This window comes from Amia ocellicauda, chromosome 12 (assembly GCF_036373705.1).
Source record: "Amia ocellicauda isolate fAmiCal2 chromosome 12, fAmiCal2.hap1, whole genome shotgun sequence".
NCBI lineage: Eukaryota > Metazoa > Chordata > Actinopteri > Amiiformes > Amiidae > Amia > Amia ocellicauda.
Window position 1 is genome coordinate 14,269,987 of NC_089861.1, and position 23,682 is coordinate 14,293,668.

A 23,682-nucleotide genomic window follows, 5' to 3' on the forward strand; every position below is an offset into this window, starting at 1 on the left:
ATACAGTGTACATTAAAGAGAGACAGATAAAGTTTTCAAGGAGAGGAGAGAGAGATGCTTTTTGAGAGTAACACCACATTGACTGAATGAAATCCTGCTCAGTATATTTTTACATATCTGCTTATAGTAGTAAATGTTATCATAGATAGATATCGATACAGAATGGTCACTCTCATGCCTCATTGTGCAGAGATAGTGTGTCCTTTTCCAGTACTCAATTTCATGAGTATTTAATAATCTCATTATAATGCTGTTTTATTCTGGCAATTCACCTGTGAAATTCTCCGGGCCTTGGTTATGGGATGTCCCTGATATGAACATTTTTAAGAACTAATACAATTTACTATAATTTAAAGATATATCTTAAAGCACACATTAACAACCATGGCAGTTATTTTATGTATCGAATTAGCATATTAACCTACAGTTCAGATATTACGCAAATGGATTTTTGATTTAGATTTTTGTGCCTTTGAGCTGATTCTCTTTTATAATTCAACCAAAAAATAATAATAATAATAAACTGCATATTTTTTCCCCCTTCCTTTTTAATCATAAACCAGATCTGGGTAATCACTTTCATCAAACCAATAACTGGTAAACCATACCTCCCAATCCTATTTTATTCCTGCCTTATATAGCTTCCAGTCCATGTATATAGCTTATATATAATATATAATATATATAATATAAACAACTTTGCACGCTTTGCAGGAATTGCACAGTTGTTCAAAATGTCCATGAAGTGTAGATATGTATGGGATGGTGAAGTAAGTAACGATTTTTAAAGGTGTGGTTATACAGTTCATGTTTTCCTACTGTCTGCGAGAAAGCTTGATCCTGTCTTGGTGTTTGGGCTGCAGTGCTGTGCTGTTGCCATTGACATTACAGATGCTGTGAAGTGTGAGGTCTTCAGGATGCCTGATCCATAATTATTTTAGGCCTAGCCATGCCAATTCATTCAGCCCCTTTCCCCTTGAAGTGTCATTTAGCTCATAAACAAACCATGTAGATATTTAAGGCTAGTTTGATGTAATTCAGTTCCAGTTCATTTTCAGCATGATAATTTTTTCTGCCCTTTCTACCACTTTCTATTTTTGTACACCAGCACCCACTCATTTGGATAGAAATGAATAAGCGTATGTAGTGGTGCCCACATTGGAGCTGGGATGAAAACCCCATCTCATTCTCAGTAGTGCAGGAAACCCCCTTTTTGAATGTAGGTAGAGAAAAAATGTTTATCTCCAGTGTCAAAGCTGCTTCAACCAGCAGCTTCTAAGTGATTAATTGAATAACCAGGTGCCTGAACGTCTTCTGTGCCCACACGTCGGTAAGTTACCACACAAAGCGCGCACACCAGGGACCACAGGCGCTGCTGTCTTAAATAAGATTTATACTGGAAGAGTTGCTTTCGACATCAGACAGTTACAGGAAGCATGAAAAATAAATGACTGATCAAAAAAACAAATGTAGAACAGCTAACATAAGACGTTAAGGTTGCTACTGTGAAATAAGGAATACCCAGCAAACAAATTACTCAAGAAGAGACAATTCCCCATTCTCACTGACTGTAAGGACTATCTTCTAACACCGTCATATCCACTAAAACAGAGCTGGTCCTACCTGGAGTTGAGCTGCTGCTGGTCAAAGTGGAAGTCTTTGAGACAGCACTGGTGATGTTAGAAGTGACAGATGTTGCTGCTGGGAAGTCCAAAACGGTTGAGTTCACGTTTGAGTCCAAATGGGTTGTTTTACTGGTGTTTATCAAGGTACTGGTTTCAAAATGTTTGGTTGCATATGTAGTATGAGCATTTTGAGTAATGCTCTCAATGTTGTTGCTGGTTGTATTGTTATTCTGTGTTTCTGCTGCTCTGGCACAAACCAACAGAACACCTTGGAAAAAAAGACAAGGATATATAAAGGTAACTGAAGAGCAAGATCCAATATCAGTGGTACAGACATAGTTGACATCAAAGGACAGCAAGAATGTTGTGTACCTTGTATTCCAAAGGATTTATTTAATTTTCACAGCCTTTAACATGGATTGTTTATAAGAAAATTGTCTTTTAACAATTCACACTCATGACACCATGTTTTTCACCAGGTCTGAATGTTCATGTTAATGTGATATAAAAGCCTTCCATAAAGCAGCCTCAATTGTAAATCAATATATGTCTAGACATCTCTGTAAATCTGCTCACAGTTTCCTCTGACAAAGTGATGGAGTTTAGACCATCCATTAAGACCACCAAAGTAAAATACAGAATTTGTGTACAAAGATTAATTTATATCAATTAATTTTTAGCTTCCACAAATTGCTCTAGTGAACCTTGAGTAATATCTGCCAAAATGGTTGTTTAAGTATTAGTGTCCCTTGATAATAAAACCATTTCTGTCTAAAAATAAATAAATACATTCAATTTGAAAAATCGCTATGGTTTCATTATTCCAAAACTACTGAATCCATTGCAGAAAAAGTGTAGCAAAAAGCTTGTCACATGGACACAACGCTAGCAAAATAACAGATGCTACAAAAAAATCAATATAAACTCTCCTTCTAAAGCAGAAATAAGGGTATATTATTGCCATGCATGTCCCAACATTTTACCAATAAATATATTGAAATGTAAGTAAATAATAAGAAAAATACATAGCAACTTACCAAGTTTAATGGACAACATTTTCATCCTTCGATTCGGATTGCTTATGCTTTCGTGCCTCTGATAAACTTATCTTAATGCAATGAGGCAATGAAAAACGTTTTTTTTTTTTTAATTACTTCCTGTGTTGCAGTTATCCAATCAGAATACCATGCTCAAACACTTTATACTTTTGAATCATGCTTAAGAAGCATACACTTTGAAAACCACAGACAGGATTTTTGTGTGTCGCTGTTGCTGCTGTTGTTGAATTGTTCAAGGCCTCTAACAGGATATCAAATGTACAACAATGCATATTGCCTACACTTCCTTGCTACATTGAGGAAAGTACACTTTCAATGCATTTAAAAGATACACTGTCAAATGTTAAGTAACGTAGAGGAGCGTGTTGTAATACTTTCTGTACTGTACATTCAAATCTGCTAAAAAAGATCAACTCCTTAGTACTGCAGTTACACTGTCCAGCTGGGGTTGGTTTTTGAATCACATATCTTTCTCCTTCTCCTCTTGGCAGCAAGGGCTGTACCCTAGTTCAGCTCAATATATCACTTATGATAACACATTTCACATCAGTTCATCTTAGTACAGCTTGGGTTGTATAGGATTTGAGCTTATTACCTTTATATTAGAAGGAAGTGTCATGACATCTGAGCTATTATACCACCCTGTAGCACCACCAAAAACACCAACATGTATTTTGTAATCGAGTCACTTTCTTGTGGTTAAATGCACCATCCTACAAATCATGTCTTGATATCTCATGACACATATATATCTATAGGTCTGCATCCATGTTTAAATTGGCAGTGGTGCTTTTAAACCCACCTCAGTTCCAGATCTGCATCCAGTCTGAAAATGTAAAACCAGTCTGAAGAATTCACAGTGGTCACCAAGCTTTCAGCAAAAGGACTGGCTCCAAAGGTTTCAAATTTGCATTAACAATTACAGTCTAAACATGTTCAAATTATTAAAATACCAGTTAGTACAATATTCTGCTGAGCTATAAAAAACAACAGGATTAGATTGATAATACATGTTCCTACAATTATCTCACTTCCATACCAGACAATGTGCATCCATGTTATTTGCAGTAACTAACATGGTAGTTTTCTATAAATTAAAAATACATAAAAATAAGAAGTCTTACACACTAGGTTATATCTAATGACTTCCTTTATTTTTAAGTTTCATCATTCTTCTTTTGTAATGATGCACGATGTCTACAGTTCCTGAATTGCATAGCAGAGCTCAACATGAACTATTTTGCAAAGTGTTGGCTGAGTATCATTGTTATCTTTTCTGTCAACATTTTGGTATTTATTTTTATTTTTCATGATTTCGTGTCTTCTGAGATATATGCCAAGGCCCGTTCATTTTATCAGTAAAGCATTATTGCCATTATCTTGGTTCTTGGTTGATTTCAAGCATATTGATGTGTTTAGTATGTCACACTATTATTTATGTATTTATTTCCGTGCAGATGGTCTTACCCAGGGCAAACTACACTCCGAGAAAACATGACAATATCCAACATGACACTTGCTTCTCCTGCCTGACTGTTTGACTGAACATTTAAAAACGAATGTCTATTGTTCCTGCAAACCACAATGTCAAAACTGCAATCTGATGTTGCACCACAAAGTGAATGTTTTTTTCTGCGTTTAAAATAGTTCTAAAGGAGGCAGTGTCCTCTACTGGTAAAAGGAAATGCTGCATATGAAAAATCATTTGAAATCACCCAGGGGTCTCAAACACAGTTCCTAGAAGACTGAGCTATTGATTGATTGACTGATTTACAATGATGTTATTGTATATATTTATAGTTTTATATACTAGCTTTTGAAGTATTCTTTGTTACAGTTTAATTTATTATCACTGCAATTCATAATTATGGCACCCTACAGTTATTGTATGTTGTAATTTAAAAATGTTAGTGTATATTTTAGTTGACTGACACCTTTAGCTGTGATTCACATTCAGCAAGATGTATGTTATACATAGGGTCCAACAAAATTAATGAGTGACAGTCTGAAATCTAAAACAGTCAATCAAGCTATTCCAAAGAACTGGATATAAAGATACTTAAGAAATTACCAAATACCAAACTAAGTTCAGTTAAGGCATCTTCAACTGATGTCTTGTCACAGTAAGTGTACAAAGTATGGCAAGTAAAATTATCATTTAGAGATATCTTTAGACTGAGAAAACACATAGAAAACAGAGATAAATATTCTATTTTTTTTCTAGCTAATTTACACAGTGAATGTCTCTCTATATATTTTATAATTAATTAGAAATATATCTTCCCCCCACAGGAATAAAAATTTAAATGATTTGAAACATACTTCACTATTCAGAATAATAAGCCGTATTTTGTCCCCTTTCTTAATTTATGAATTTAACTTAACAACATAAACTAGCATCTTCATATTTGTCTTGTTTTTTACTTAAGTGTACTTTATTCAAACATTTATTTATATATTATTAATACTATTTTGACTTAGTTTCGCTGTATATTTTGCCTTTGCATTGTCATCTTCTGTTGCCTCCTCATGCAGCCAGTCACCACAATAATCCTCCCAGACATGACCATAAGAATCAGTGAGCTGTAATATACCCTGAAATTAGACATTCATTATTTACTTGATTATTTTACAATTTAAATAATTTCACTATAGTTGGACAAATCAATGTAGAACTAATAATTTCACACACTTCAACTTCTAGACTGTGAACATGTGTGACAAAGCAGAACATCTTGGGGCCCTCCCTCATAACATTTCGATGTTGAGTGCCTTGAGTGTACAATTTTTGGAATGGATTTTTGACCTGAATTCTTCTATTAGATGGGTCAAAATCGATATTTTTAAGTGAATCGAACAAATAAAGTGTAAGAAAATTGTGGCAGCATTGTAAAATCATTTCAAGGAACAGTATACATCAGGATTGTCCAACCCTGGTCCTGGAGAGCCCCTATCCAGCAGGTTTTAGAGGTCACCCTTTTATCACCAATTTATAAACAACTGGAAGTATTTCATTCTGATCAATGAAGCAGGCGGTGTGGTAAATGCAGTCCATTAGCAACTATTGGAGCAATTATCTGAATACCTGCAGCCTCCTGAGGGAAGAATTCCTTTGGTTGACTTGTTAATTGATTAATAACTCCCATGTGTTTGCAGTATTTAGAAATTGGTGATTTGGGGTGACTTATAAGACTGGGGCTCTCCAGGACCAGGGTTGGGGGCAACTGGTATTGGGATATTGAAGTGCAAAAATCAATAGTTACACAATACATCCCTTAAATTACAATATTACCCACAGTACTGTTACCAAGGAAATAAACACCTATCCCAAGTTTCCAACATGCAACTCGATGTGTAGTTGTTCAATGACAGAGCACTTGTTTCTTATCTCTGTAGATTTATAGAAACCACACAACTATCAAAACCCTGGAGCCTTTGTACTCTTGAGCACAATTATTGCAGCACACATCACAACCCATTGTTTCATGAGAGATGTATCCAGTGAGTGCAGCCAGAGAACACAACTTCACAAGACAATCGTTTCAAAACAGCTGTATTTTGCGATTGTTATGGTTTGTAGCAAAAATATTTACCAATTCATCCAACTTCAAGGCCTTTGTCCTTCTAGACTGTACACTCGCAAGGCTTACCCATTCAAATAACATTAGACGAACTTGTTTTGAGATTGTATTTGCTCACCTGTAACAGTTTGGTTGTTTCTAAAAGTGAAGTGCTGTTGCGGAGAGTAATCAAGAACCCGACCTCAAGCTTTTCTACTGACGTTACTATTTGCCTTGTAAAGACGTTTGATTCTGAAAACCACACACTGTTACATACTCCATATTCCACACTCCACACATATTCTATACTCCACACCCCATAAGCCTATGCATACAAACTAGTGTAGGCGAGTGGCATTATTGTAATGAAATGTAGGATTGCACTGGGGTCAAAGTGAACACTGCAGATTGCAGATTGTTTTTCTTTTGTTCATGACAGATTATTTCATACACAAACAATCTCCACTGTGCAATAATCTCATTTATGTTCTGCAGCCATGGACACAGCAACAATTCATGTTGTCTTTGGAAACTATAATTTCTATCAAGTAGTAAGAATATGGACACATTAACACTTGGTTGACTTGATAATTATGACTCAAGTTGCAGTGGGGAAGAAGAATCTGTAAAATGTGTATTTGTTTTGCTAACCAAGAACTCAAGATACAACACATGCTGAAACCTGGGAGCATAAAGCTGGCTTGGTAAATTTTACATTTTAAAGACTGGTATTCATGTTACTTATATATTATAGCAACACGTAAACAAGCATAAATCCATACGTTTAGGAACCATGTCAGTTTCCCTTTAATTCTTTTAGTATTACACTGGTTGTCTAATGAACCTATAGGCCTGTTTATGCCTTGTCTCCCATTCATATCCCCTGCGTAACAACTTAAGGGTGCCACTATGTTGGAAAATCAGTTAAGATTGACCTATCCAGGGACACCAAGTTTGAAGCATTGAACAGACTACATCAATCCCACCCGCAGAAGGTATGTGATCTGTAATGGCTGTTAAGGAGTCATTTGTACATTTCTCTGGGCAACATTCCACAGAAGGAATTTAAGAACAGTTAGGAACTGAATTACTGCTTAACCTAGTTCCAGGTGGTTTCTTTAGCCAGGAGCCCTTCAGCTAGCCCCTGATAATTGGCATTCAAACTAGTTATTTTTTCCGGAAAAAACAAAGGTGCTTTTAAAAAAGAAAGGACAAACCGTTGCAAGTCTTTACTGGGTCATAGGTCTTCATCGCAGCATTGTATAACACTATATAAAAATTAGAATGGTTTCTAAACTGATGCAAGAATTCTTTTCATTCTTTGTCCATCAGCCATTGCCAGGATGGGTCAGATCAGGCATCTTTTCCTGAGACATAGAATTATGCACATCTTGCAAAGATACTGTTGGCTTCATGGTGGCATCGCTAACTGGTTTCCTGCTTGCCTGACTGTTCAGTTTGGAAGGGCAGTCTGATCTGGGTCGTGACTGTGTGGTATGAAGCACACTCCACTTTTTAATGATGGTCTTCTCCATATTCAGTACATTTTCTTGTAACTTATTTACATAATATTAACTTATTTTAATGAAATGGGTTTAGAGGAGATTATGTAGGTTTGAAATATAATGTCCTATTTGAAAGTTGCAAGATTGCAAACTCAGACATCAAACAATATACTACTGTATACAATACTGTATACCACAATAAAATACTGTTTGCAAGGCACTGAATATATAGACACATTGCAAGACAAACAGAGTAGAGATGGACAAAGAGATGATGGGAAGATGAGATCAGAAGCTTTGCTGGGAAAAGAAAGGCCTTCATCCAGCAGTGGATTCAGAAATTATAAATCATTACAAATCTACAAACTAGTCACTAGGTGTCACCATAGACAAAGAAAATCAGCTTTGTCCTGTGAATAACCATGTATAGTATAAACATCATTTATAAAATGTATTCTTAAAAAGTTCAAATAATATAAAATGTTTAAATAAAACTTTTGTTATTCTTTTGTAATCTACATGAATTGTGTTTTGATAAATACACACACACACACACACACACACACGTATATATATACAAGTAATATGACAATTTTAGAAAATATTAAATATATTTTATTTAGGCAAACTCAGATCAATGTTTCAGTCTATTGAAGCTCTTCAACTGGTTGTAAAATCCTTTAACTTTAGAATATACAAAATCTTGTTCTTTTGATACAATTAATAAGACATAAATAATAATAATAATAATAATAATAATAATAATAATAATAATAATAATAATAATAATAATAATAATAACTTCTACAATTATCCTACAAGATAAGGCCCACAAACCCAGCACTTTCTTTCTATAATAATACCTTAAATGTGGATCAGTTTGGTATACAGCTTGTAATGAAATGTAATTTACATCAGATGTATTGTTTGTAGGTTCTACATTACATAACTATCAGTAGTGTGAATAAATGCTGTCCAGTTCTTTCATGTGGCTGGGAGCTCTGAAAATGCAGAGGTCCCTTGATTTGTTCAGAAGTGATTGTCTGAATAAAAAACTGACCTTTGTAAATCCTACATTTTGAGAAGGAAAAGACAAGTGTTGTGTCCATTGTCCATTGTGTCCAAACCATTGTTCAAAATACAGATATGCATAAATGGCCATAATATTTTCATCTTATTTTAAGCTGATGAAAGCTTGATTGCCTGTAATCAGTTTTTTTCTTTGCTTGCCAAACTCTATGTAAAAATGAATGAATGATTTTGAGGGAGTGCTGTCTTTACACTGTTATTTCTGTATTATTGGATTTCTGGAGAACTGAGCATCCGTTGATCATTTTTGATATGAGTGTGTCCCTTTTCTATAGGCAGTCACTTTTTGTATTTAAAAAAAAAAAAAGCTGGCACAGATTTAAAATCAAAGGTGCATCTAGCCAAAAATACATTTAAAGAAAAGCTTTGTTGAATTCAGTGGTTCATAAAAAAAAAAAAAAAAAAAAAAAAACATTTATTTGAAGTATGGAAAGCAAATACCAGGGGAGGAAAGGCTATTTTGAAAGTCTTTATCCACAAGAATGATTGATCTCAGAGGTTACAGTGAATTGGAACAGGAGGAGTTGGTATGTGTGTGTGTGTGTGTGTGTGTTGCGTTTATTGCTCTTTATTTCTGCATGCCAGAAGCAATCAGCCCCAGGATTAGTGTTAACTGCCATTCGGTCTCCACAACACTTCACAGGCCGCTCCGCAGCTCTCCAGCAGTTTTTACGCCGCCTATTCAGTAGGTGTTAATCCAGGTTTGAATAGTCAAAACCAGGTTCTATGCCACTTATCATCACATCAGAGCTGGACAGCCAGCGCTCTCAGAGAGTGGATGAGCTAATCGCACTCCTGGAGGTGTTGGGAGGGAGGGACCACCCACTCGGAGGATTCAGACATGAAATTCACAGCCACTTTATGACCCGCTGTACTTCCCTGCTCTGTAAAGCCCTCAATTGTTCCTGCAGACGTACAGTACAGGGACACGCAGTAAACACGGTTCAATGACAGCAGGGGTACAAACCTCTCGGAATACAATTCTGCTTGCTATTAAGTTTAAGCACTTTTAAAGTGCCCCACAATTAGTGCTGAATGAAGAAAACTTGTAGAAAGGTACATGTTTTTGCCAACTCTGGCCCAATTCTCAATGGTCAACTTGCATTCCATACATACATAGTTTATAATATCAAATTTGTGTATAAAATTAATTAGTAAATAAATAAAAACAGTTTTGGGCTTGAAGCTCATTTCTATAGACACTGCAAATAGACATGAAGAGTTGCAATATGAGTATTTACAAGATAATACATCTTTAATCTGAACACCTGGAATCTTTATTTGATATTTTGACTGAATATTATTATTGTGTATTAAACTGAAACAATGCTATTTGCCAATCATCAAAAGAAATGACGCAATGCTATCTCGTATAAACGCAATAATTATTGCAAAATAACTCAGTATTATCTTGAATTGACACAACTGTATTTTTCTCTGTGGCACCAATAAACATCCATACTTTCGTACATATGCTGAAAGTATTCTGCATTTACAACTAAGCTAATCAAGGCAATGAATGCTTACAAAAGAAAAGTGTATCCCTATTATTATGATTATGATTATTATTATCATACTGCCAATGGGATTTTTAAAATATTTAAATAATGCAATGCTTACAACTATTAAAGTACTGAATATTTTTTCACAAGAACAAGTTAATTAATGTAAGTGCATAACAGAAGCACTCTAACATGCCAAACAACCCCAGCAGGAGTCGGTCTGTTTCGTTTCTTCTAGTTCTAGGCTACAACATAGACAGGACTCGATTCAGCATTGTCTGAACTATTTGGGGGGTTTACCGGTTGAATCATTTGGGAGCCACACTGTCAGTGTAGTGACAGGTCAAGGACATTGCACTCACAGGGTACAAAGGATTTATCATAGATACATATGAAAACATTGTACTAATTAGACTTATTGTGCTAACCATAATGTCTTACTATAACACCTTCATTTAAACACGCACAGCTCATTTCTGCAAAAATGTGGACAATCATTATTGTTCTAATAATAATCAATAAAAAAGTTTCAAATTTGTCCATTGGCAGAATGCTGAACTGTGTAAAAGCAGTTTATGTTCCGTCATTAAACAAATCTAGTTAGCCAAAGAGCAAACATTAGATTGTGATCATTTTACATTATATTCCAAATCGGCCTGTTCCTTCCCTTTCATGTTCCATATTAACTTTTCAAGTTTTCTGTTAAAGAAGACGGATAATATCCCATTACCCAGGCCCTACCCCTTGCCCCCACATACCATCTTCCCACCCTATTTTCAAAGGCCATTTAATGATGTTGACAAAGTTTCTCTCTTGAGGAACTGTGAGGGGAGACCACCAGAACATTTCATTTAATTCAAGAGGAAACAAACCCCTGCCTCCTTTCCAGTCAGTCATTTTTCTTTATCAATTTCCTTTCTGTGGGCTTTTATCATGTGTAATTACTCTGCTTCCCTCTGCACTCGTCCATTCCTTTCTGGGTAAGCCCTATACATTACTGCCCCCATGATGGAAAATCCCCGCAAGCCATATCTTAAAAAAAAAACGTGCCGCCCTTCTCCTCAGTCTGGGGTCATGGGTTCGGTTGTGCTAAACAATGCAGAAGAACGCTGGCTCCGGTACCCCACCAGGCAACAACCGCCTACCCTTCCCAGCAAGAAGGGCCAAAAGCCCCTCTACACACAACAAGCAATAGAGAGCTCAGAAAGAAAACACCCATTGGGTCTGTATGGCTATTTTAAATACCGGCTCAGCTTGCAATCAGTGGGGTTTGAACTTACAGGTCTCCTAATGTTAAGGGGTCAAGAACCTCACGCATTACTATCTTCGGCCCTCTGCCCCCAGTCCTTTCAAGGCTGTCTCTACATGACTGGCTTCCTCAAGCCTAAACCCAAGCTATTTGTTTTTTCGTGGCCTTCGTGATTGTAAATAAGAGAATGTAACACTTCCTTCCTGAAATACAAGAGACCACACATTGTACCTTCACAAGTTGGCATCTACTGGCCCATTGGAAGGAATTGCTAGCACAGGCAGATGGAAGTGATAGTCTTTGAGTTGACATGGCCATTATGGGCTCCTCTAGGTGACTATTAACGAAGCAAATGTGCTTTTGTGCTACTATTATATGAATTGAAGATATGGGTACAGTTGATAGTGCAAGTCTTATGGTTTGGAAGGGGATTTTGCACATGAAAAAAAAACTTGTTTATATAATAGAGTGTTTCCAACCAAAAATCCCACATTTCAGTCCAAAACAACAGCCATGTAATCATTCACAGTCGGGAACCCACTCCACAATAATCAGTGGAAGGGTAAAGTCTGCATGAATATTTACAAATGTACAATGATGATGACAAAAAGGTTACTGGAACACTGATTCATCCCAGCGGAAACCGTAAAGACTCCAGTTGATTGAACTGAGTTGATGCTGGGAATGTTGTAAACCTTTGTGGACTGTCACTCCACAGAAATCAATGTACCATATAATTCCTTTGGAAAAGGAAATATGACAGAGAACACTGTGGCATAAGGCTTGTGTTATCCAAATTATTATAAGTTTTACAATGAGATTAACATTTTTTGACTGACAAATCATACCTGGTTGTAAGAGCTCCTGGTGGAAGGTAGATACAGAATAAATAAATAAAATCCCCCCAAAATATTGTTCTGCCTGCAAAACAAAACATAAAACTGATCTGGAGGAATACTGTAGCTCAGAATATACCTTAAAATGAGCAGAAAGCAAGTTGGAGCAGGGATGGAGCAGTGTCAGTGTGCTGGCCTGTGAGTCTCTCTTCAGCAGACCCCCTATCTGAGACACCGGGCCAGAAGATGCAGGAGCAGGCCTGTGCATAATAGCTAGCTGTGTTTAAATTCAATGAGCTTGACGTGATTTCACAGCATTCCAGCCATTCCATCCACTAGATAATACCTAACAATATCTACGTATAAGGGAGGCAAACGCATGGACCACCATGACTTTGCTTGTAATATTGAAGGCCAGGCAGAGGTACGGGGTAGGGGGGCGGGGGTGACTGTTGGACATGGGGCATTTGCTACGGCGTGATCAGAAACCATTGTGTGCATTAACCTGTATGTAGACCTCCTGATGACAAACAAAGTGCTAGGGATCACTTAAAACATCAAAATCAGTGAATATATTTTGGTACTGAAAGGCTTAAGAAATCCTTATACTGTAAGATATACACTCCCTCTCTCTGCCTCACTCTTCCCTCTCGCAAGAAAAGCTTTTTTTTTACTATTATTATTATTATCTGCTGCACCAATCTCTTCAGATTAAACAAAACCTGTAGTGTTTAACTGACTGAGAAGTATATATTTTGCTAAGCTATTTAAACTAACATTGTCAAAGTCCTTGAGTAGCAGAAAAACTAACGAAAGCAGTTTGAAAAGAGTTGGAGAGAGGTGTGGATTGGCACAGTATGTATAAATAAAATAAATCTGGCAGTATTGGGGGAACACTTGGTTGGTGGTGGTGGTGGGGGTGTCAAAAAGTACATTTTTTGTTCAGTTGTTCAGTAATGAACAACACAATGAATTGCTTCTTTTCACAATAGGAATTACATACCCTGTACCGCTTCCATTGGATGGAAATCAATTGAGAGAGGGTGTGTAAACATTGCACTGTCGTTCATGTAAATCCACTGGAATCTTTGCCGTTTTCTCTCAGCTGAATTCATGTTCAACGAACTCTGAAAATATCCCACTGATTAATGCGTATAGTTTTATCAACGATATTCATTCAACTTTATGAATCACTGAATAACACTGATTCAGATACAGGGTGGGAAAAGGTTCGACCAGAGGCATTGCTAGGATTACAATACATTCGGGGCTTAGCCCAGAGTCCAAACCCCCCCCCAAAAAAAAATGATTTTGAACAGCTAAATGTATTAATCTGGTGCACTTTTTAATGAGTATTAATACAAATATGAACTAAGATTTTGGACTAAAAAGGAAAGAAAAACTGATCTGAAAAAAATCTCCAGCCAGCAGTAACGTTACAACGTAAAACGTACAACGTAAAATGAATATAAGATGTGAGACACTGTGCTCTACCAAAAGGTTCCGGTCAGGTGCGTAGGCTGGCTTTCACAACATGAAATCAATATAAACAAAATGAGTGTTTCAATAACCAAATCAGTTGCAGAGATGTATATGAGTCATACATATGCTTCAGCGGAAACGGATTATGGCTTGAAGACTTATCAATTGGATTTTACAAAAGCAAAGTAAGGTCATCCCACTTTCTTTCTATGCTCAGCCCATGTTCCACAATATCACAGTGAGTGCAGGCTAGCTAGACCAGTGGTTCTCAAACTGTGTGTCGTCACACACTGGTGTGCCTTGGGAGCTGGCCAGGTGTGCCTTGGAATTAGTCTTATTTAAGATGATTTACATAGCTATAATCATATGTAAAGGTGTGCCTTGGAGATACTTGTTTTCATAAATGGTGTGCCTTGTGACAAAAACGATTGAGAACCACTGAGCTAGACTAGCTAGCTAGCTAAAGAGCCCTCGTCTTCACCAACCTGAGCTCGTAAGGTTAGATGAGATAGTGGCACTCTCACGTCCTGACTCATCTGCTGCTACAGTTACAGGAGATTACTTGTCCTCGTCCTCGTCCTCCACCTCCTCTAGCCTCACCTGCACCTCCTTGCCTTCGTGATCCTTTTTCTTTTTGAAAAAGCTTCTTATATCCATAGCTGCCCTTCAACTCAAGCCTTGCCTTAGTGAATTAGCTACCACCAGATGCCAACAATGACAAGCCCTGTAACTGGTGCACTCTCTCTCTCTTTCTTTCTCTCTCTTGGCTTCCTTATCTAACTCTGTCCAGGAATCACAGGTTGGAGAAAAAGCACCCGACTACTCTCTGTTTGTCTATAATTTCCCAAAGTCCACCAGGGGCTGTAGCAGACAGACAGAGTGAAGATAAATTGCCTTTACCATGAAGACACAAATTAAAATGTTCACAATGCGCATGAGGCTGCAGAAGGACCCATGTGATTCCCCCAACAAAAAAAGTCTTCCAAAAGTACTTCAAAAGCTTGCTTGTATTCTGTTACATAGGCAGCATAATCACCTGGTTTGGAGTTCCTGATTGCTCTTTAAAATGAAGGTCCTTTGAATACACATAATTCTTTAAACTACCATATAGTAAAAACTCGTGGCCTGTTTACAGTGATTACAGGACCATGAAGATCCTCAGAAACAGCCACTGGAAATCTGAGTGGCGAGGGGGGAGAGGCAGAGTTATGTAAGGCTGGACTTGATTTAGATTTACAAGATTAAAAGCAAATACCCAAATATTGAAGTGATCATTTTAAGACCACCACATTTCACTCTCTGTTTTGGCCTATGCCATTTTGAAGTATCATCCTTTTTATACATTTTTAATGTGAACTTTATTTATGTTATTAGTTATTTATTTCTTTAATCGCCTGGATGGAAAAAAGTAATCATGATGTATCCACCTGTGTAAATGCACACAGGCAGACCTCACACAAGGTACACAGATGTGCCTGTGCTTTAAGGAGAGGTGGGTCTTGGATTGAATTGATAGTTTTTCTTTTTTTTTCATATGGCAATAATACTGTAATCTGACATCATTTCCATGTCAAATTTTGAAATATGTGTGTGGCAAGAGTAGAAAGAGCTTGTACAGTTGTTAGTCAGAACCTACAATTTTTGAAGGTAGTTTTTCTTTTTCTTTTCTTTTCTTTTCTTTTCTTTCCCGGCTACTCTGATATCTTCACATAATATTTCAATGTGTTCCACATTATAGTGGTTTACATGTGTGTGACAGTGAATGATTGATTTTGTTTGTGTTGTAACTCCACGCAAATTGTGTGTTTGTTTTGGTGCTCCATCTTCTTGTTTTCTTAAATAGCAAATGAGCAAAACTGATTGTATTGACAGGGAGGAGACACAGTGAGGCCCTCATTGCAGTGAGTGGGTAATGGGGGTGGGGGGTGGTTGTTACCTCTTTCTTTACTTCTCTTAAACGATCATTATCTTTTGCAATGAAATGTTCCAGTCTTTGTGAATATGTTGGCCTCCGTGGTCACCAGGGCACTTTGAGACTTTGAGAGGATTTTAAATGTCTTAAACTGATTAACCACTACAACATCACGCAGATTAACACTGCTTCTGTGCATGAGTACCGGTGATCGGCTGTTCATTGATCAGCCCGTGTAACCCACTGAGTAACATTCTTGATTTCACCTGATGTATAACTGCACCATAGCTTTTATTATGTGATTTATATTGAATTAACAGAAGACAAACAAATAATAATAGAAATGAACACTATATAATAAGGATACATCTTTAACAGTTAATAAGCAATCTATATAGTATTAATAAGTGATTAATAACAACCTATCAAAGTGTAATTAAGACCAGTGTTAACTCCATATCAGTGTAAGTGAACATCAATCTTTAACTTTTTTTTTAAGACCATAACATTGTTATCCCTGATGTAATGAATTCAATATATTTAACAGGTTGTTTTCAGTGCTCTCTATTTTGCTATCCTGGAAGACCATTTATAAAGCTTTATAAAAAATAATAGATTTTAGAATTTGTAATTCATACTTAATATTCCATAGATTGCTAATTGACTATTAATAATTCATTATATATAAAAATTGTGTTACCCCAAAAAAGTGTTACCCAAATATTGTATAAGCATTTATTCATGATTTGTATTGCGGTTGATGTTAACTAAACAAATGAATGCTTGATGTACACCGATCAGCCATAACATTATGACCACCTGCCTAATATTGTGTAGGTCCCCCTTTTGCCACCAAAACAGCCCTGACCCGTCGAAGCATGGAGTCCACTAGACCTCTGAAGGTGTGCTGTGGTATCTGGCACCAAGACGTTAGCAGCAGATCCTTTAAGTCCTGTAAGTTGCGAGGTGGGGCCTCCATGGATCGGACTTGTTTGTCCAGCACATCTGACAGATGCTCGATTGGATTGAGATCTGGGGAATTTGGAGGCCAAGTCAACACCTTGAACTCGTGATTCATCAGACCAGGCCACCTTCTTCCATTGCTCCGTGGTCCAGTTCTGATGCTCATGTGTCCATTGTAGGCACTTTCAACAGTGGACAGGGGTCAGCATGGGCACCCTGACTGGCCACGCAGCCCCATACGCAACAAACTGCGATGCACTGTGTGTTCTGACACCTTTCTATCAGAACCAGCATTAACTTTTTCAGCAATTTGAGCTACAGTAGCTCGTCTGTTCGCTCCCCACGTGCATCAATGAGCTTTGGCCGCCCATGACCCTGTCGCCAGTTCACCGCTTTTCCTTCTTTGGACCACTTTTGATAGGTACTGGCCACTGCAGACCGGGAACACCCCACAAGAGCTGCAGTTTTGGAGATGCTCTGACCCAGTCGTCTAACCATCACAATTTGGCCCTTGTCAAAGTCACTCAGATCCTTACACTTGCCCATTTTTCCTGCTTCTAACACATCAACTTTGAGGACAAAATGTTCACTTGCTGCCTAATATATCCCACCCACTGACAGGTGCCATGATAACGAAATTATCAGTGTTATTCACTTCACCTGTTAGTGGTCATAATGTTATGGCTGATCGGTGCATATGATAATACTTCTCTTTTTAAAGATCACATTGAAATTCCTCCACTTCTCGATGTATAGGTGACTGTGCAGCATTATACACCCTCTAGAATGTGAAATTAATTGGTTGAACTAAATTTTATTTGCACTTTTGTTGGAGGATATGACTTCCTGGTAGCTCCTCATGAGGTTGAAGATTCATCGTGGGTGATAGAAATCAAATAAACAAATCTAATTGGAATGATATCTCTATGAACACACACAAAATATGAAGATCAGATGGAAAGGAACAAGAATTTGCTCATCAAGAGCAACCTTTTCACACCAATCTCTTTATACATGTACAGTGCTATGGCACAACTGAACACTACGAAATTAGACATTGTTGGTGCAATTAACCAATCCACTGTCACAAGTTAATGGATTCTGTATTTTCAACGGGAACCATTTTATTTTAGGCTGCAACACAAATTACAAATTTGACCCACTTGCCAATCGCAAATACCAGACCCAGTACTTCATGGCAGGTTTCCATTTCTTCAGTTAATCACAAGGAAATATTTCTAATGCCTGATTAAGGGTGCTCATTTTGTTCTGGCAGGCACTGTGTATTTTTTCACTTCCTATTCGCGATTAAATGCAACAGACCAGGAGGGAGTTGGTTAGAAGATTTTTCTTTTTCTTCCAGATTAAGCTCCTGTCTTTACTGCTCAGTTCAAGATATCTGTCTTTTCCAGTTTTAGTTATCTTGTGTTAGTGCCCTAGGGTCACATCAGGCTGTACTCAAGCACTTTCACTGCTTTGTTCAAGTAATACATCCTCCTCAATGGTTTTTATGTTTGCTGACTCTGAACCAAAGATACCATCGGTCACAACCTCATTATTATTTTCTTTGGACCTTGCACTCTGGTTGGTTTCAAAGAAATCCAAACTGAGCCTCCTGGATCGTAATAATTTGCTAACCTCTGGTCTCTGTGACGTATTTTCTATCAGGGCATTAGTAACTGAATATTGTTAACATATTTTCTTTTTTATTTCCTGATGCTTTCTTTGAATCATATACATTCCCTTGATTCCTTTAGTTCCCTGACACTGTACTACTCTCTGAATCCCAAATTGAGAGCACATTGCCGCGCGCTCCATTTTTCAGTCCGGTTCTCCCAGATGTTCCAACGTTTGCGAAAGTCAGCTGTTTTTTTTTTATTATTTCTTGTTGCTTATGTAGCATTCAGCTTTGTTGTGCAAGGAGATGCTTGTGGATATCATACCTTTTTCTGTATTTTCAACATAGGCTGCACTAAACCTCATTTCGGAAATGATAGATAGAAATTGTGGGTACTACGTGGATTCACTCTTATTGTTCTAGAAGGAAAGCATACAGAAAGATATTAAATTAACAGGACATGAGTAAATCTGTGTACTAGCCTCTTTTGCTTTCCCCTGCATTTATTGTATTGTACTGTATTTTAGAAGTATAATATAAGTACACTTCCAGTTCTAAAAACTGTAATAAGGACTGGGTACAGTGTAAAAAGTGCGTTTCATTTTACTCTCTGACTCAGAGTTGATCCATCATGGGTGTCCTGAGTTGGAGGAGCTAGACTATTTAATGCAGTCATTTTAAGCCGATTCATTTTTCCCTAAATTAATTTGCAACTGAAAAAAGGATCCTACGTCTCATAAATCAAATAACCTGCCCATTTCCATTCGTATAGTTGGAACCTTTTTCTGAAAGCAGAGTGTGGCCCTCTTTTTTAGAATAATGGTTTCATTGAATAAGGCCAAATAAAAAGGAAAATAAATGATCCATATCTTTTAGATTGTACATGACTGTGATATCACTTTGAGTACAGTCAATTCCACGTCTAAACAGTGTCTCTCACCCTGCTTAATAATGACATGGTTATGAAAGGAAAGGGGCTAGTTTGTCACATACATTATTTATATAGATACCATGCAGTTAAATAAGCCCTTGTTACAAAGCTCACTCTTCAGATTTCTAAATGCATATCATGCTGGAGTACATTCTAAGCTGACCCTTTTTATTTAAATGCTACCATTGCTATTAGGAACAGATAGGCTACTAAAACTATTTTTGTTATGAACATAAGGTACATAAGAAAGGTTTCAATTCCACCTTGGTAACTGCAATGCTACACTGCAGTTTACATAAAAGTTTACAATGTATTTTGATGCTCATTTTAAAGTAAGATTGGCTATGGTATTAGATACTTATTAAAACATTTAAATAGATTTAATATAATGCAAGGTGTAATTCTATTCCCATATCAGTATTTTACTTTTTCTCGTGCGATTTGTTTTCCACATGCATTTTGTGGCACACCGGTTCATGCCTGATGGCACACCAATGTCCCAGGGCACACTGGTTGAAAAGCACTGAACAAGAGGACAGTAACACTGGGAGAGTTTATGTGCGAGTTTGACCGGAAAACTCGGGAGAATCAGGATTGTGGCCAAAATAAACAGCCACAGAGAAGGACAGGGTCAATCCCAAATACTGGAGTAAATGACATAAAAATTACGAAAACACTGAATAATCGTATATATACCCTTAAATGACCGCATTTTAAAAGTGCAAGATATCTGCAAGAGGGTTTTTAAGTTAAAGTAAGTTGCTGATGGACATTTCATGGTTAGCAATGCTATATTTCAGGTTAATTGCTAGACCAGTAAAACAAAGTATTAAACAATTAGACACGAGGCACAAGCCACAGCTGCACACTGTTTAATTTGAACAAATCGTCACATGACAGCCATGGATTCAGTGACATAAGCATCTCGAGTACTGTTCTCTGTGCATGTAAATCACTCTTTCTGATATTTTCCCACAAAAACAGCATGATAACTCTACATAGGGCTAATTAACATATTCATTCACTCCTCTGCCCTTAATTTGCTTGACTTCGGGTAAACAGCAGTTCGTCCCGAGTGCAATAAACTTAAACCATGTAAACCCCGAGAGGGAGAGGGTCTTTTCATCTGTGACTCGAGCATATTGTCTCGAGTAATGTCAAAACACACATGTAAACTCCACCATTGTAGCAAGAGCATTGGATATATATATATATATATATATATATATATATATATAGTGTAAAAAATATGTATATATTATTATAATACATAATTACAATTTTCTACATTATTGTATAAGATACAGTAATCTAGTGGAATAAATTATCACTGTCAACACTACATTGTACTGTTACACAATTAATTATCTGGCATCAGGGTAGGCTTTTTATTGCATCAGAGGCTGGTACTCACACACAAAATATTTTGAACATCATAAGTAAATGTCGACCTAATTTTTCCAATTGAATTAAGGTCAAGAACAACAATGTTTTTGGATTGACTGCCAACGCAAAAGGGTTGAATTAGCAATGAAAATGCAGGGGATGAAGCGGACTGGATTTCTAAAGTTTTGTGTCATGGGGAAGAGTACCGTAATACTGTGTGATAAACTGTCCTGCCACATTTAAAATGTAACAACCTTATGAGAAACAACTTAGTTACAAATGTAGTTACAATTGTGTACTTACATATATTCAGTTGATCATTATTACACATTAAGTACATTGTAATAATGCATAATCACACTGTACTTATGAGAAACTACAATTGTAGTTACTGAGTACCTACTATGTCAGGGGTGGCTAACCCTGGTCCTGGAGAGCCGCTGGGTCTACAGACTTTTGTTCTATCCAGATCGTTAACTGCTTAATTGAACCAATTGTGTGTCTTAATTAGGCAAAATGTCCCTGTGTTCAAGGTATCCAATGACTGGTAATTAAGAGAGACCTGGAAATCCTGCAGGATTGCGGCTCTCCAGGACCAGGGTTAGCCACCCTTGTACTATGTAAACACACTGTAAATTGGGAGACATTGTAAAGTGTTACCACTTAAGTATATACCTAAAAAAATACATATTACACTCATTGAACAGTTACATTCTAACCTTTAATCAGCAATAATTCACAGCAAAATCCCACTAACATACAACCTGTTGGGCTTTGAATCTTTAACAAAAAAATAAAAATAACAAAAAACAAAAAAACTGTATGCTGAATTAATGTTCTTAGCCTAATGGTCTAGAGCAGGGCTAGGCAATTTCAGTCCTCGGAAGCCAAAGGGGAATCTGGTTTTCATTCCACCTCAGGTCTTAATTACTTAATTTAACTCATTATTAGAATAATGAGTCAAATCAGCTGTTTATTGAAGTTTTGAAGCAGTTGCTAATTGAAAGGTATCTATAAACCCTGCAGGAACAGGGCATTGAAGGACAGGAATGGCCTACCCTGGTGTATAGGGAATATAATGTATATGAAACAGGATGTTTCTCCATGTCTGAGACTAGTAATAATGTGGTTTACTTTTCTTCTCTTTTTCTTGCATATTTGCTTGCTCGTGTTTATTCATATATATATATATATATATATATATAGCACTTAACTGATCAAATACCATATTTATTTCACTGTGGTAGACCAGTTCAGGGTCATAGGCGATTGCTTAACAACAAAATTACAACCAAAAAACGAAAACACAAATGCTCCCAGATAGGGTGCACAGAGCTATTCTATGTATTATAGTGTTTTAGGCTTGATTCTACTTTAGCCTTTTGACAGGAATTAAAATGACTTGCCCAAAATCATACACCGCTCCACACCACCAAAAACCTTTTCAATCATTTAGTTCTGCATTTAGAAAAATAATAAAATGCAGTTTTTAATCCTCTCATATATATTTTTAATAAGGCTTTAATAGTTTGCAGTCATACTTTATATTGCATTATTTGACAACGCACCTGGTTAGTGAGGGCCAAAACTACAATGAATGAAAATGGCTTCCCCCCATTTCCTACTTTATGAGGCACATTTTATTGTACACTATAAAGAGAAAATATTGCGGCATGCCAGGTGAGTGTTCTATGGGCCTGCTTATATGGTGTGTATATTGAGTTATTGTGTTTATATATTTTTAATATTTAAATAGATTTCTTGAAACATTGCTTAGCAGATGTGTACTTCAGCTGGCTGAATGCAGCATAACTCTTATTGGTCTGCATAGGCAGTATCTCATTTTATAACTAGTCAACAAAATTGCAATCCACCATTAGGAAAATATGTTTAAATCCTCCTCTGGCTGTATGTCCATGTTAGCCTCCTTCCCACCCTCCCCAGGTCAGGCACACTACACATTGATGCTGCTTTATGGGTAAAAAGTACCTCCAAGGTTGTTCTCTGTTGTCAACTGAACTGTATCACTGATTATTTTTCTAGATGAGCTAGTAAGACAAATTATGTCCACGTGATCACATATGTGGGCTACTTGTTCCTAATTCCACATTAGCCTCCATTCATTTTCACTAGTATAGTGCACCTTAGACAAAGTACAAGACTCTCGCTTTTCTAACTTTTCTATTACATGAAATTAATTCAGCCTCGTAAAACACTATTTATATATTGTCCTTTTTTTTAGAATCATCAGAACAGCCAGAAACACAGCTCTGCAACCACAAACATGTACTTTAGTATTGTGTGGTCTAATGCCCAAACTTCATTCTATTCATAACTATATATCCTACATATTTTACAACTGGTTGTTCATTTTGCATTCCCTGTTCAAACTGTAAGCTCTGGTCGAGACTGGCAAAGAACAACAACCATGCAGACATGATGGCAGCACCTACACTGCTTTCATTTTGCATCATGTTAAATACACAACAAGAAAAAAACACTCAAAACACTACAGCAATAGAAAAGAGACAGGCACTGCAGGGTCTGTAGAAGAGCAGCAAATTCAAATCCTGGGCACTGATCTATACACAAAAGATTACTAAAGACATCAGAAGGTCTAACACTTGTCAAGGTGGACAACACTTTGGCCATTCATTGTCACTGCCTATCTGTCCACCATGAGCACGGGTCACTGGCTGCCAGAGGCTCTGTGATAATGGGGTCAGCCTCTTGAATGACCCTCTAGCAACTTTCAGGTGCTCGACATGCATAAAGAGCGTTCTGTGTTCAGATAAGCGGCCCAGGTGGTCCTCAGAGGGAAATTTGAACACTTCAGTGTAATTTTCTACCTGTGAAACCAAGTCTCAGTCTGCCAGGATTCATGTTCAGGGAAACCTAACACTTTACACTCCCTGCAAGCAGCTGCCCCTTTTTTTGTTGTTGTTATTGCTGGACCTTTGTTCTGG

The 23,682-nt window shown here is 37.1% G+C and overlaps 1 protein-coding gene across 6 annotated transcripts in view; it reads right to left on the reverse strand.

The window, feature by feature from the left end:
• Positions 1-3,191, reverse strand: part of LOC136764392 (uncharacterized) — a 52,896-nt gene extending 49,705 nt beyond the window's left edge. The window contains exons 1-2 of one of the 6 annotated variants that reach the window (XM_066718414.1): positions 2,663-3,176; positions 1,624-1,893 (exon numbers count right to left, since the gene is read on the reverse strand). In XM_066718414.1, coding sequence (XP_066574511.1) covers positions 1,624-1,893; positions 2,663-2,687 — 295 coding nt within the window. In that variant the 5' untranslated portion in view covers positions 2,688-3,176. Of the gene's footprint in view, positions 1-1,623; positions 1,894-2,662 lie in introns of all 6 variants that reach the window. The other 5 variants (XM_066718413.1, XM_066718415.1, XM_066718412.1 and 2 more) reach the window with 5 other exon arrangements.
• Between the last annotated feature and the right edge of the window lie 20,491 nt (positions 3,192-23,682).